This window comes from Aquarana catesbeiana, linkage group LG01 (genome assembly GCF_042186555.1).
Source record: "Aquarana catesbeiana isolate 2022-GZ linkage group LG01, ASM4218655v1, whole genome shotgun sequence".
Lineage (NCBI taxonomy): Eukaryota > Metazoa > Chordata > Amphibia > Anura > Ranidae > Aquarana > Aquarana catesbeiana.
The window spans coordinates 37297384-37312687 of NC_133324.1; the positions used below are offsets into that span (position 1 = coordinate 37297384).

Here is a 15304-nt window from a genome sequence, read left to right on the forward strand (position 1 = left end):
CTTATATACTGGTGGACAACTAGTTGAAACAATCAAAGTCCTTTGTTGAAAAAACATAAAGAATGTCTGAAACTTTTAGATAGTGACTACCAGAAAAAAAAAAAAAAAACTGTAATTAAAAAAGTAAGAAGAAGTAATCAGACTGCTTCATAGGGTCCTGCCCAATTAAAAAAAAAAAAACAATGTCTGGTAGAGTCTATCCTACTAAGAAGGTTCTGTTCATGTGACTCAATCCATTATCAGCAGACAATGGAGAGGATTTTGGGTAAAGAATTGTGAAGATGCATGAAGACAAAAAGCAAATCTAAAGGCCTTGGTGATAAAGGAAATTTGCTGCAAGAACTAAGGACATCAGTAAAAGATCTGTAGATACAGTGGGGCTCATTTACTAAAATGAGAGAGTGTAAAATCTAGTGCAGCTGTGCATATTAGCCAATCATCTTCTAACTTCAGTTTGTCTAATTAAAGTGATACTTAAGTCTTGTTTGCTATTTTTAAAGAAAAAAAAATGTCATACTGGCCTGCTTTGTGCAGTTGGTTTTGCACAGAGCAGCCCAGATCCTCTTCTTCTCAGGTCCATTGCTGGCTCTATGGGCCCCTCTCTCCTATTGAGTGGCCCCACAGCAAGCAACTTGCTGTGGGGGCACCCAAGCTGAGCCGCAGCTCCCTGTGTCCATTCAGACACAGAGCCATGGTTCAGCCCGCCCCCTCTTTCTCCTCATTGGCTAACTGACTTTGATTGACAGCAGCGGGAGAAAACGGTGCCTCTGCTGTGTCTCAGCCAATCAGGAGAGGGAGTTTTGGATGTCTGAGGCACTCGTTCTCATCACTGGATTGAGATAGAGATAGAGCTCAGGTAAGTATTAGGGGAACTGAGGGTGACTGCTGCACACAGAAGGTTTTTTTATCTTAATGCATACAATGCATTAAGATAAAAAACCTTCTGACTTTACAACCACTTTAAAGTATATTAATACTTGGATTACCATTGGGGGTTTGCACAATCTTTTACAATTATTTTTTCACATAAGAATTAATATATTGCACTCTCCAGTTTTAGTAATTCAACCCCAGTTTGTCTTAAGAGCAACTTAACAATTGTGCCTAACATTTTTAATTGGCCGCAATGGACACATGACACTATTCTGTAAATTAATGCAATAAAGGTCAGTGTAACAGAACATGAAAAGCTTTTTTTTTGGAAAAAAAAACAAGGCATATCACTAGGGATGGACCGAACGGACCCCTGTTCAGTTCGCAGCAGAAAGTTCAGACCCGAATAACAAACCCAATTAAAGTCAATGGGACCCGAATGTCAAAAATCAAAAGTGCCCATTTTGAAGGCTTATATGCAAGTAATTGGGCATACAATGGTTATAGGGGTCCAGGTCCTGCCCTGGGGGACATGTATCAATATAAAAAAAGTTTGTGAAAAACATAATTTTTAAATGAGCAGTGATTTTTTGATTTTTAAAGTATAAGCATAAAAATGAAAAATGCCTTCCATCCCCTTGAGCTCGCACAGCAAAGAAAACGCATACGGAAGTCGCGCCCGCATACTGTATGTAAACGGTGTTCAAATCACACGTGTGAGGTATCGCCACGATCGTCAGAGCGAGAGCAATAATTCTAGCACTAGACCTCCTCTGTAACTCTAACCTGGAAACCGTACAAAAAAATTTAAAGCGTCCCCTATGGAGATTTTTAGGTACCGTAGTTTGTCACCATTCCTTGAGTGCGTGCAATTATAAAGCGTGAGATATTTGGTATCTATTTACTCGGGGTAACATCATCTTTCACATTATACAAAAAAATTGGGCTAACTTTACAATTTGTTTTTTTTAAATTCATGAAAGTGTCCCTTTTCCCAAAAAGTTGCGTCTAAATCACCGTTGCACAAATACCGTGTGATATAAAATATTGCAACAATCTCCATTTTATTCTCTAGATTCTCTGCTAAAAAATATATATATAATGTTTCGCGGCTCTAAGTAATTTTCTAGCAAAAAAATACGGATTTTAACTTGTAAACACCAAATGTCAAAAATAGGCTTAGTTATGAAAGGGTTAATCTCCCCCTATAATTCTATTAATTCATATGTGAAAAAACAATTGTGAATGATTGTGCAAACCTCCAAAGGTAATCCAAGTATTAATACTTTAAAGTGGTTGCAAAGGCAGAAGGTTTTTTTATCTTAATGTATTCTATGTATTAATATAAAAAAAAAACCTTCTGTATTAAGCAGCCTCTAGTCCCCTAATACTTACCTGAGCCCCATCTCGATCCAGCGATGAGAATAAATGCCTCATCCATCTGGGACTCTCTCTCCTGATTGGCTGAGACACAGCAGTGGTGCAATTGGCTCCCACTGCTGTCAATCAAAGTCAGTTATCCAATGAGGAGAGAGAGGGGGCAGGGCCGAACCGCGGCTCCATGTCTGAATAGACACACAGGGCTGTGGGGCTGCTCGTGTGCCCCATAGCAAGCTGCTTGCTGTGGGGGCTCTCAGCAGGAGGGAGGGGCCAGGAAACCCGCCAGGGGCCCAAAAAGAGAAGGATCTGGGCTGCTCTGTGCAAAACCACTGCACAGGGCAGGTAAGTGTAACATGTTTGTTATTTTTAAAGAAAAAAACAAGACTTTAGTATCACTTTAATCTTATTCAAACATAAATACTGTGCAATCTTAATACACATAGTGCTATATGAATGGTGGTGGAAACCTCCAAATCCTAATCCTGTTGTGCTAATATCCACCATATCCATCTCAAAAGGACTTTATAAGGACTTTATGGATACTTGCATTTCCCTTGGGGTTTCCACCATTTTCTACAATTATTTTTTTCACATATGAATTAATCAAATTATAGGGGGAAGTTGCACTGTGTTTTTTCATTTTTTTTAGTTTAGGTCTCTAAGGGGGTGCTAATATAAAGGGACCCTGATCTAATGGTGGTCTGTAAGTGGGGGGGGGGCTGATATAATGAGACACTAATATAATAATGGTCTCTAATGCCGCGTACACACGGTCGGACTTTTCGTCTACAAAAGTCCGACAGCCTGTCCAACAGACTTCCGACGTACCTTCGGCGGACTTGCGGCAGACTTTCTTACGAACGGACTTGCCTACACACGACCACACAAAAGTCCGACGGATTCGTACGTGATGACGTACACCGGACTAAAATAAGGAAGTTCATAGCCAGTAGCCAATAGCTGCCCTAGCATGGGTTTTTGTCCGTCGGACTAGCACACAGACGAGCGGATTTCGGGGTCCGTCGTACTTACGACGTAAAGATTTGAAGCATGTTTCAAATCTAAAGTCCGTCGGATTTGAGGCTAAAAAAGTCCGTTGAAAGTCCGGAGAAGCCCACACACGATCGGATTACCAGCCAGCTTTAGTCCGTCAGCGTCCGTTGGACTTTTGTAGACGAAAAGTCCGACCGTGTGTACGCGGCATAAGGGGGGTTACTGATATAATAATATATAGGAAAACTTTGATCTAATGGGGGGTCTGTAAAGGAGGGTGCTGACTCCTGATCTAATGGTTGCTCTCCCCATTAGCTCAAAGTCCCTTTATATCAGTGCTCCCCCTTCCTTAAAGTCCTCCATTACATCAGAAAGACTCCCCTTAATTGAGCTTGAACCTGGGACCTCTGCTGTGTCTGGTAGTGGCGCTTCTTGATGAGCCACCTGGAATGTGGAGCAGTTCCCTGGACAATTCCTTCAGTGATCCTGCCTTGAACCTTGTTTGTCTTAAGCTCTTTGCTCCTCCCATAAACTTCCTGATTTAAGCCATGTCTCTGCACTTCCTATTTGCTAGATTATTGTGCTCTCTTCAGCCAATATCTTGCTCTTGTCTCTCCTACTGCCATCCGTATCTTCAATACCATTTATTACCGGCCTTTGGTTTGTTCCTTGACTATGCTTCTGCTTAATCCCAACCTGTAAGCATTTATTACAAACCTTTCGCTTGTTTACTGACTACGCTTCTGCCTGATACCTATCTGCTTATCTGCTACTGGACCAGAGCTAGTGTCACTTTTCCTTGAGTTTTCTGCCTAGGTACCCTATTTTCTTTCCTTTGAAATGCCCAATAGTGACTTTTACATCCCAAAAAATGTTTCCACTCCCTGACCATAACCTTATCATTTTCGCACTCTTCATATATTTAAACTCCTATCCCTCCTACCATCAAACCTGTAGAAATCTTCTTCTACCATCTTCTGCACCAGATTCTAGACATGGTACAGATCTTCCACTTTACAGGTAGACTAGGGGACCCCCCCAACCCCCCCATCAACATGGGGACAAGGTGTTTTGGGGGGCTACCCCAAAGCACCCTCCCAATGTTAAGGGCATGTGGCCTGGTACGGTTCAGGAGGGGAGGGGCGCTTTTTCATCCTCCCCTCTTTTCCTGCGGCCTGTCAGGTTGCGTGCTCGGATAAGGGTCTGGTATGGATTTTTGGGGGGACCCCACGCCATTTTTTTTATTTTGGCACAGGGTTCCCCTTAAAATCCAAACCAGGCCTGAAGGGTCTGGTATAGATTTTGAGGGGGACCCCACGCCATTTTTTTTTTTATTTTGGCCGGGGTTCCCCTAATATCCATACCAGACCTGAAGGGCCTGGTATGGAATTTAGGGGGACCCCCACGTCATTTTTTTTACATTTTGGTTCGGGGTTCCCCTGTGGGGAATTCCCATGCTGTTTTTATCAATGAACTTTTATGTGTATTGTCGGACCGGCAATTCATTAATAGCCGCGAGTACTTTTAAATGACTTTTTTTCCTTTGAAATGTCATTTTGCTGTCAGACTGTTCTAAACACGGGAAACATGCGCCCCTTTACAGGCATACTATAGACACCCCCCAGGTACAAAATTTAAAGGAATATTACACTTTTATTGTTTCACTTTAAGCATTATTAAAATCACTGCTCCCGAAAAAACGGCAGTTTTTAAAACTTTCTTTTGCATTGATCCATGTCCCCTGGGGCAGGACCCAGGTCCCCAAACACTTTTTATGACAATAACTTGCATATAAGCCTTTAAAATTAGCACTTTTGATTATTCATGTTCGTGTCCCATAGACTTTAACGGTGTTCGCGTTAGGCAATAGGCACATTTTTTGCCTATTCGTAAGTTCTGGTGCGAACCGAACAGGGGGGTGTTCGGCTCATCCCTAGTCACAAGGAATGTAAACATCCCTTGTGACAGTAATAGGTGGTGACCGGTACTCTTTATGGAGGGAGTACTGTATATTTTTTTTAAAACCGGCTCCATTGGCAGCCGAGTAAATGGGAAGTGTCGTCATGACGTCGTTTCCGTGTTTACTATAAGAAAGCTGGAATGAAGCTGCTTACGGCTTCGTTCCAGACTGTCACTAGCCACCAGAGGCGGCAGATTGGTGATCGGGCCTCCTGGTGGATTGGAAGGCCCGGTAAGAGCAGCGGGAGGCGTCGGGAGGCGGCGGAAGGGGGGGACGTCCCCGCCCGCTCCTCCAGTATAACAGCCGAGCAGCTTTTAGCCGCATCGGTTGTTATACCTGGAAAGCCGACCGCCGACTCTAAAAAACAGTACCAGGATGATGCCTACAGTTGCGGGCATCATCCCGGTATAACCCCCGAAAGCCGAGTACTCACATCTGCGTACGCTCAGCAGGAAGGGGTTAAACGCCATTTTTAATTTTTTTTTTATGGGATTCAGACCTATTGGTGGGTCTCTAAGGAGGGGTACTGGAATAAGGTGACCCCAATCTATTAAGGGTCTCTATGGGGGGGTCCTGTATTAGGAAGGGGGTGACACTGACCCCTGTATTATGAATGGGGTGACACTGATCCCTGTACACCCCATGTGAAAGACTATGGGATTGATTTACTAAAGGCAAATGCACTTGGAAGTACAGTCGCTGTAGATCTAAGGAGAAGATCAGAAATGAAGGGAAGCTCTGCTGATTTTATCATCCAATCATGTACAAGAAAAAAATGCTGTTTTTTATTTTCCTTGCATGTCTCCCTCATATCTACAGTGATTGCACTTCCAAGTGCACTTGTAGTGCAAAGTGGAGTTGCCTTTAGTAAATAAACCCCTTTATGTCTTTCTACAGCAAAAAATATGGAAAGTTGTGAATAACTCCATATGATTAGAAATGTTATTTATTTACAGAATATATGCATAGTGTAAACTACAACATAAAATTGCCATGCACCACTAAAGTGTTTGGGTTTGGCTTAAAAGGGAAGTATGGGAATCAAAGTTTTTACAGATATATACTTACCTAAGTGGATGCAGCATCAGTCCGATAATGTATCTGCCCCCTACCAGCTCTAACACTGAGAACCGAACGATCTAACACCACAGATCACTTGGTTCTAACAGTTCCCTGAGCAGAGAGCTGGTGACTGTCATTCACCACTGTCTGCTCTGCCCCCCCCCACTTCGCTCATAGGTGTGCTGGGCTGTGAAGCTGGCTAGAGTGGCCAGGTCAGCCTCTCAGTGGCTAACCAGATGCCAGTCTAGGGTTGTGGGCGGATCCCGACCCCAGTGTCACAATCTTGCCCGAGCCTGGACCGGCGGAGTGACGTCAGCAGACAGCAGACTTCAGACAGCTAGTTAAGTGCAAATGGGTCACATGAATGCAAAATGAACTTTATCTGTGATCCACAAGAGAAATACAGCTGTACTTCTCTTTTAAAGAAAAGGTAGCAATCCTATACAGAACGAAAGAGTGAAAGGGTCTTGCTACAGGACCGTAGTAAAGGGCCCTGTGATGGGAGAAAAGGGCCCTGGGATCAGTGAAAGGGATCAGTGGAAAGGGCCCCGTGCTCAGTGGGAAGGGCCCTGGGACCAAAGGAAAGGGACCCGGGACAGTGTCGAGAGAGCCCTTCATGGTTTCTTGCACCGGGGCCATGAAGGTTCTAATTACACCTCTGGTTTCAGCTCTTTAATTATCTATCTTACCCCTTCTAGTGCTGGATTGTATGTGGTTATTAGAGGTACACAGCTATTTGTTTTATTCTCTTTGTATTGTAGGAGATTTTCTCTTTGTGTTTTTAAGGCAGCATTTACGCTTATACTGATAGTTTTATTACTCTAACCTTTCTAATAAAATTATTCTGCTAGTACTCCTAGATGTTTATTTCTGTCTTCTGGTTGAAAGCATATGTTGTGGTTTCTAGGCTAATGTAAGGCCACCTTCTGGAATGGTTCATGTGTTTCCACCAAGGTATGCATGCTACGTCAAACATCAGAAGCTTGGCTTACTTGCACTATTATATTTGTAGTTTTGCTCTTGACTAGTTAATATTGTTCTATATTATCTCAGGTCCCAAGAGGTCAATGCTCCAAGGAGTGTCTTCCAGGGTTCAGAAAATCTGTAAGAGAAGGATATCACCCATGTTGTTATAATTGTGCCCAATGTTCAGAAGGAGAAATATCAAACCATTCTGGTAAGCTTTATGTTTCTTTAAATATAAACTCTGATATTGAATTAGAAAATGAAAACTTTTAAAGTCCTTTAAACTGATTCTGTAACCACATTACACTTTGCAGGTTGAACATATACCTACATATGATATTGTTGATAACTGATAGTGCCTTTCTGTCTTTTTTGGTAGAGATTGCTGCACTTTTCTTCTACCTCTGACACTTCTAGGAGTGTTGGACAATCTTAAAACTAGAAAAGCTACAATTTCTGGGGAAATTGTGTGAAGTGTTCTTGCCTCCACCTACAGTAGTCTACAACTGGAGTGGGCGGAGTAACTGGGTGGAGAGGCTTGAGTAACTGTTGTGTGGTTGGAGTGGCTGGAGTAACTGTGAAAAGTGTTAAAAAGCTTAATATCTTAAAAAGTATAAATAGTAGTAAAAAAGTTGAAGAAGTCCCATCATTAGCTGAAAGAGCTCAACATTTTTTTTCAAAAATGATTTTTTTTTTTTTTAGATTATTATTTTTTTTTGTTCATGGGGTGGTCATAATGTTTTGGCTGATCATGGGGTGGTCATAATATTTTGGCTGATCATGTTGTGGTCATAATGTTTTGGCTGATCATGGGGTGGTCATAAATTATTTGGCTGATCATGGGGTGGTCATAATGTTTTGGCTGATCATGGGGTTGTCAGCTTTTGTCACCTCCCACTCTAGTTTTGAACATTTCGCCATTCATTCCTATGGGACCAATTTCGCCGCAAAAACGACAATGTTTCGTGAACCATTAAGTGAAACGTTCCACAAAGTAATAGCACACCAATTGGGAACAATCCGCACATTTCGGTATATTACTGTCTATGTAGTGTAAAAGCTGCGGGAGGGGTTAGGGTGGTAAATGTGGCTATAATAAGAATAATAATACATACAGTGAGGACGGAAAGTATTCAGACCCCCTTAAATTTTTCACTCTTTGTTATATTGCAGCCATTTGCTAAAATCATTTAAGTTCATTTTTTTTTCCTCATTAATGTACACACAGCACTCCATATTGACAGAAAAACACAGAATTTTGACATTTTTGCAGATTTATTAAAAAAGAAAAACTGAAATATCACAAGTATTCATTGTTACATACATGATAAGGTTACAGATTGACTGTGTCATTGCCATTACTGAGGCTGAAGGTCCTTTTATTTTCAGTAAGTCTTCATCACACTTTGTTCAATACTAAAGCTTTCTTGAGATATTCACCATACTGTATATCCACTTCAGCTCCAGGCCTTGTTTTGACACTTTTGTTTAACCACTTGCCCACTGGGCACTTAAACCCCCGTCCTAACCAGGCCAATTTTCAGCGCTCTCACATTTTGAATGACAAATAAAAAAATACCAAAAATTTTGTAAAAAAAATACAAATTTCTTTGTTTATGTTATAAAATTTAGCAAATTAGTACTTTCTCTTCATAAAGTTTGTCCAAAATTTATACTGCTACATATCTTTGGTTAAAAACAACCAAAATAAGTATATATTATTTGGTCTTTGTGAAAGTTATAGAGTCTGCAAGCTATGGTGCCAATCATTGAAAATTGATCCCACCTGATGTACTGACAGCATCTTATTTCTTGAGACATTAACAAGCCAGGAAAGTACAAATACCCCCCCAAATGACCCCTTTTTGGAAAGTAGACATTCCAAGGCATTTAGTAAGCAGCATGTTGCATTTTTTTGAAGTTGTAATTTCTTCTCACATTACTTTGCAAAATGAAGATTTTTTTTCACAAAATGATCATATTAGCAGGTTATTTCTCTGACACGGCATATGCATACTTACAATTACACCTAACAATACATTCTGCTACTCCTCATGAGTAGGGATGAGCTTCGTGTTCGAGTCGAAGCCATGTTCGACTCGAACATCGGCTGTTCGATCGTTCGCCGAATTGCGAATGATATGGGCCGTTCGCGCTAAATTCGTGTGGCGCGTCACGGCCCATAATTCACTGCGGCATCGCAGTGCATTGCTGGCTGATGATTGGCCAAGCATGCACTATGACCCGCATGCTTGGCCAATCACAGTGCCGTCAGTAGAGAGAGCTGTAATTGGCCAAAGCCAGGGTGGCTTTGGCCAATTATGGCTCAGGGGATTTAGTACACACCCCACACTATATAAGGCCGCCTGCACGGCGGCCCTGTGTAGTGTGTGTTCCGGTGTGCTGAGAGATAGAGAGAGAGAGAGACAGTGTCATTTGATTTGAGTTAGATAGATTAGGCAGAACAGTCAGTCAGTTAGCTGCACTTACAGTGTATTGTGTATATATATGCATCCTAGGTGTTGCATATATATATATACACTGTATTCAGTTTAGCTAGATCCGTTCCTGTTATCTTCTATCTAGACTATTTACATTTAGTGCAGTGCGTCCTGCTCACAGTGTTCAGCTAGATCCGTTCCTGCTATTTACATTTAGTGCAGTGCGTCCTGCTCACAGTGTTCAGCTAGATCCGTTCCTGTTATCTTCTAGACTATTTACATTTAGTGCAGTGCGTCCTGCTCACAGTGTTCAGCTAGATCCGTTCTTGCAATTTACATTTAGTGCAGTGCGTCCTGCTCACAGTGTTCAGCTAGATCCGTTCCTGCTATTTACATTTAGTGCAGTGCGTCCTGCTCACAGTGTTCAGCTAGATCCGTTCCTGTTATTTACATTTAGTGCAGTGCGTCCTGCTCACAGTGTTCAGCTAGATCCGTTCCTGTTATTTACATTTAGTGCAGTGCGTCCTGCTCACAGTGTTCAGCTAGATCCGTTCCTGCTATTTACATTTAGTGCAGTGCGTCCTGCTCACAGTGTTCAGCTAGATCCGTTCCTGCTATTTACATTTAGTGCAGTGCGTCCTGCTCACAGTGTTCAGCTAGATCCATTCCTGCTATTTACATTTAGTGCAGTGCGTCCTGCTCACAGTGTTCAGCTAGATCCGTTCCTGCTATTTACATTTAGTGCAGTGCGTCCTGCTCACAGTGTTCAGCTAGATCCGTTCCTGTTATTTACATTTAGTGCAGTGCGTCCTGCTCACAGTGTTCAGCTAGATCCGTTCCTGCTATTTACATTTAGTGCAGTGCGTCCTGCTCACAGTGTTCAGCTAGATCCGTTCCTGTTATCTTCTAGACTATTTACATTTAGTGCAGTGCGTCCTGCTCACAGTGTTCAGCTAGATCCGTTCCTGTTATCTTCTAGACTATTTACATTTAGTGCAGTGTGTCCTGCTCACAGTGTTCAGCTAGATCCGTTCCTGTTATCTTCTAGACTATTTACATTTAGTGCAGTGCGTCCTGCTCACAGTGTTCAGCTAGATCCGTTCCTGTTATCTTCTAGACTATTTACATTTAGTACAGTGCGTCCTGCTCACAGTGTTCAGCTAGATCCGTTCCTGTTATCTTCCTACTGACAGGCAGGCTTGTCTGGTTACAGTATATAAAGCTACCTGAAGAAAATTACAGGTGTTCTATTTGATCCTATTAGTACCACGGTCAGGCAGCTAGACTATTTACATTTAGTACAGTGCGTCCTGCTCACAGTGTACAGCTAGATCCGTTCCTGTTATCTTCCTACTGACAGGCAGACTTGTCTGGTTACAGTATATAAAGCTACCTGAAGAAAATTACAGGTGTTCTATTTGATCCTATTAGTACCACGGTCAGGCAGCTAGACTATTTACATTTAGTACAGTGCGTCCTGCTCACAGTGTTCAGCTAGATCCGTTCCTGTTATCTTCCTACTGACAGGCAGGCTTGTCTGGTTACAGTATATAAAGCTACCTGAAGAAAATTACAGGTGTTCTATCCCAGCTTAGTGCAGCTACAGGCCATTAGTATGTCTGGAAGGCCAAGAAGGAGAGGCAGACAGTCACAAGCCAATAAGAGAGGGCAAGCAGGCTCTGTGTCTAGTGCTGGTCGTGGAGACGGTGCATCCTCATCAGCACGTGGCCATGGGACACGCTTGGCCTTTTTTTCGGCAGCTGGCCGTGTTGAGCCGCAACATGCGGAAGACTTGGTCGAGTGGATGACCAAGCCGTCCTCATCCTCCTCATCCTCTCTCACCCATGCCCAGGGTGCTTTGTCTGGCAAAGCAGCGGCCTCTTCCCTCAGCTCAATGTCATCAGTGACTCCTTCCCTAGCTCCACCATGTCCTCATGAGGATTCCCTCGAACTGTTTGACCACAGTGTTGGGTACATGCTCCAGGAGGATGCCCAGCGTTTGGAAGGCTCTGATGACGATACTGAGCTCGATGAAGGCAGTAACATGAGCACGGACAGAGGGGGTGCCCAAGAAGGACAGCAATCTGGCAGTCATGCTCCCCCTGCTGCAGCATACTGCCAGGTTTGCTCCAGTGATGAGGAGGGAGGGGATGATGAGGTCACTGACTCAACGTGGGTGCCTGATAGGAGAGAGGAGGAGGAGGAGGAGGAGGAGGAGGAGGAGGCAGGATGCCATCACCAACGAGGCAGGATGCCCTCCAGGGGCCAGCCTAAGGGCAGCACATTGACTGCATCACACCCCAAAGCTCCACATGTGCAGGGCGCTGCAGTCTCTGCGCGTTATTCAAAAAGTTCTTTGGTGTGGGCCTTTTTTGAGACGAGTGCATCAGATCGCACCGCTGCTATTTGCAACATATGTCTCAAGCGTATCTCGCGTGGCCAAAACATCTCCCGCTTGGGTACCACATGCTTGACCAGACATATGTTGACCTGCCATGCAGTTCGTTGGCAAGCGTATCTAAAAGACCCACACCAAAGAACAAAGAGGATCTCTCCTTGCTCCTCATCAGCTGAGATTTCCAACCCCACTAGACCTTCAGTCCTCTCTGAGACCTGCACTGAGAGGAATGAAGGTGTAGAATTAGGTGTGTCACAGTCAAGTACTTGTGGGCAATCTGCTTTTGGTACACCGACGTCAGATTGTACCAGACAAATTTCCCTGCCCCAGCTGCTGCACCGCCGAAAGAAGTTTGCTCCCAGCCATCCACATGCCCAGCGGTTGAATGCTAGCTTGGCAAAATTGCTAGCACTTCAACTGCTGCCTTTTCAGTTGGTAGACTCTGCCCCCTTCCGTGAGTTTGTGGAATGTGCGGTTCCTCAGTGGCAGGTACCCAAACGCCACTTTTTCTCACGGAAGGCGATTCCGGCTCTCTACCGGCATGTGGAAGGCAATGTCCATGCCTCGCTGGACAGGGCGGTCAGCGGTAAGGTGCATATTACCGCTGACTCATGGTCCAGCAGGCATGGACAGGGACGTTACCTAAGTTTCACGGCGCATTGGGTGACTCTGCTGGCAGCTGGGAAGGATGCAGGACAAGGTGCAGTAGTGTTGGAGGTTGTTCCGCCACCACGCCTCCAAAATGCTGATTGTGACACACCTCTCTCCTCCACCCCCTCCTCTTCTTCTTCCTCCATGGCCTCTTCCTCGGAACCAGCGGTGCTCCGTAGGCGTTCAAGGGGCTACGCAAGTACGCAGGCCAAAAGATGCCATGCGGTGCTTGAGCTGGTGTGCTTGGGGGACAGGAGCCACACTGGGGCAGAGGTTCTGTCAGCTCTGCAGGGGCAGGTTCAGAGGTGGTTGACGCCACGCCAACTTAAGGCAGGAATGGTGGTTTGCGACAATGGCACCAACCTCCTCTATGCCCTCCGACAGGGACAAATGACCCATGTGCCCTGTTTGGCTCACGTCCTTAACTTGGTGGTGCAGCGGTTCTTGGGCAGGTACCCGGGCTTACAGGATGTCCTGAGGCAGGCCAGGAAAGTCTGTGTGCATTTCCGCCGGTCATATAATGCCAGTGCTCGGCTGACGGACCTCCAAAAGGAGTTTAACCTGCCCAAGAACCGCCTAATCTGTGACATGCCCACCAGGTGGAACTCAACGTTGGCCATGCTGCAGCGGCTGCACACGCAGCAGAGGGCCATCAATGAGTACCTGTGCGACTATGGCACCAGGACAGGGTCAGGGGAGCTTGGTTTTTTTTCCCCACGCCAGTGGGCCATGATCAGGGATGCATGCACTGTCCTGTCACCATTCGAGGAGGCCACGAGGATGGTGAGCACTGACAGTGCATGCATCAGTGACACTGTCCCCCTTGTCCACCTGTTGGAGCACACGCTGCGTGGAATAATGGACAGGGCACTTGAGGCAGAACAGAGGCAGGAAGAGGAGGACTTCCTTAGCTCTCAAGGCCCCCTTTATCCAGACAGTGTTCCTGCGTGCCCGCCGATCACACAGGAAGAGGACGAGGAGGAGGAGGAGGAGGAGGAAGATTGTGTCAGTATGGAGGTGGAGCCTGGCACTCAGCATCAGCAGCAGTCTTTAAGGGATCAGTCCCAAGGAACACATGGACTTGTACGTGGCTGGGAGGAGGTGGCTGCGGACGTTGTTGTCCTTAGTGACCCAGAGGACTCCGGACCGAATGCCTCAGCAAACCTACGCTGCATGGCCTCCCTGATCCTGCAAAGCCTGCGTAAGGATCCTCGTATTCGTGGTATCAAGGAGAAGGACCAATACTGGCTGGCAACCCTCCTTGATCCACGTTACAAGGGTAAGGTTGCGGACCTTATCTTGCCATCGCAGAGGGAGCAGAGGATGAAACATCTTCGGGAGGCCTTGCAGAAAGGTCTGTGCAACGCGTTCCCAGAGACTGGGAGGTTACAAACACCTGTTTCTGGACAACGTGTTGCTGAGGCTTCGGTCAGTCAAAGAAGGAGCGGTGGAGAAGGTGGCCGTCTGACCGATGCGTTCAGACAATTTTTTGGTACACAGCCCCAAGGTATGATCGGTTCCAGCAACCATCGCCAGCGTCTGTTTTACATGGTGCAGGAATACCTAGGGGCAAGATCAGACTTGGACATCTTTCCCACCGAAAATCCTCTGGGTTACTGGGTCTTGAGGATGGATCACTGGCTAGAGCTTGCACAGTATGCAATTGAGCTACTGGCCTGTCCTGCATCCAGCGTTCTTTCGGAACGCACATTCAGTGCTGCTGGAGGCGTGGTAACCAATCACAGGGTGCGTCTGTCCACCGACTCGGTCGATCGGCTGACCTTCATAAAAATGAATGAGTCTTGGATCACCACCAGCTACCAAGCACCTGATGCTGATGTAACTGAATAATTTTTTTTGAAATCTCAGATCCCTTCAAAGACTGCCTATGCTGATGCTGAGTGACTATCCCTGAGTAATTATCCTCTTCCTCCTCAATCATCACGCTGATAGCTTGTAAGAACATTTTTGGTTCTGGGCGCCACCACCAGTGCCTAAGGCACAATTTTTCAGCCCCTGTTTAACAGGGGCGTGTAATTACAATTTTTGATGTAATACTTTGCAGCAGGGCTCGTTCCTGCATTCCAACTAGAGTGTCTGTGAGGGGTTGCAGTGTTGTGGCACCAGCACCAGTGCCTAAGGCCCAATTTTTCTGCCCCTGTCTAACAGGGGCGTGTAATTACAATTTTTGATGCAATACTTTGCAGCAGGGCTCGTTCCTGCGTTCCAACTAGAGTGTCTGTGAGGGGTTGCAGTGTTGTGGCACCAGCACTAGTGCCTAAGGCCTAATTTTTCAGCTCCTGTTCAACAGGGGCATGTAATTACAATTCTTGATCTAATATTTCACAGCAGGGCCCTGTGAGGGCTTACAGTGTTGTGGCCACGGCAATACCTAAGGCCCAAATTTCTGCTGAATATATTGGGCAGGACCCTACTTTCAAACATCTAACTTACAAACGACTCCTACTTGCAAACGGAAGGAGACAACAGGAAGTGAGATGAAATCTACCCCTAGGAAGGGAAATTCTCTCCTGTAAGAGTTAATATGGGAAAACAATTTCTCCTTTCCACTGATGCTTT

General features: G+C 45.1%; 1 protein-coding gene across 1 annotated transcript in view; it reads left to right on the forward strand.

The window, feature by feature from the left end:
- Positions 1-15304, forward strand: part of LOC141140499 (vomeronasal type-2 receptor 26-like) — a 31761-nt gene that overhangs the window by 9018 nt on the left and 7439 nt on the right. The window contains exon 2 of the mRNA XM_073627799.1: positions 7322-7445. Coding sequence (XP_073483900.1) covers positions 7322-7445 — 124 coding nt within the window. The remainder of the gene's footprint in view (positions 1-7321; positions 7446-15304) is intronic.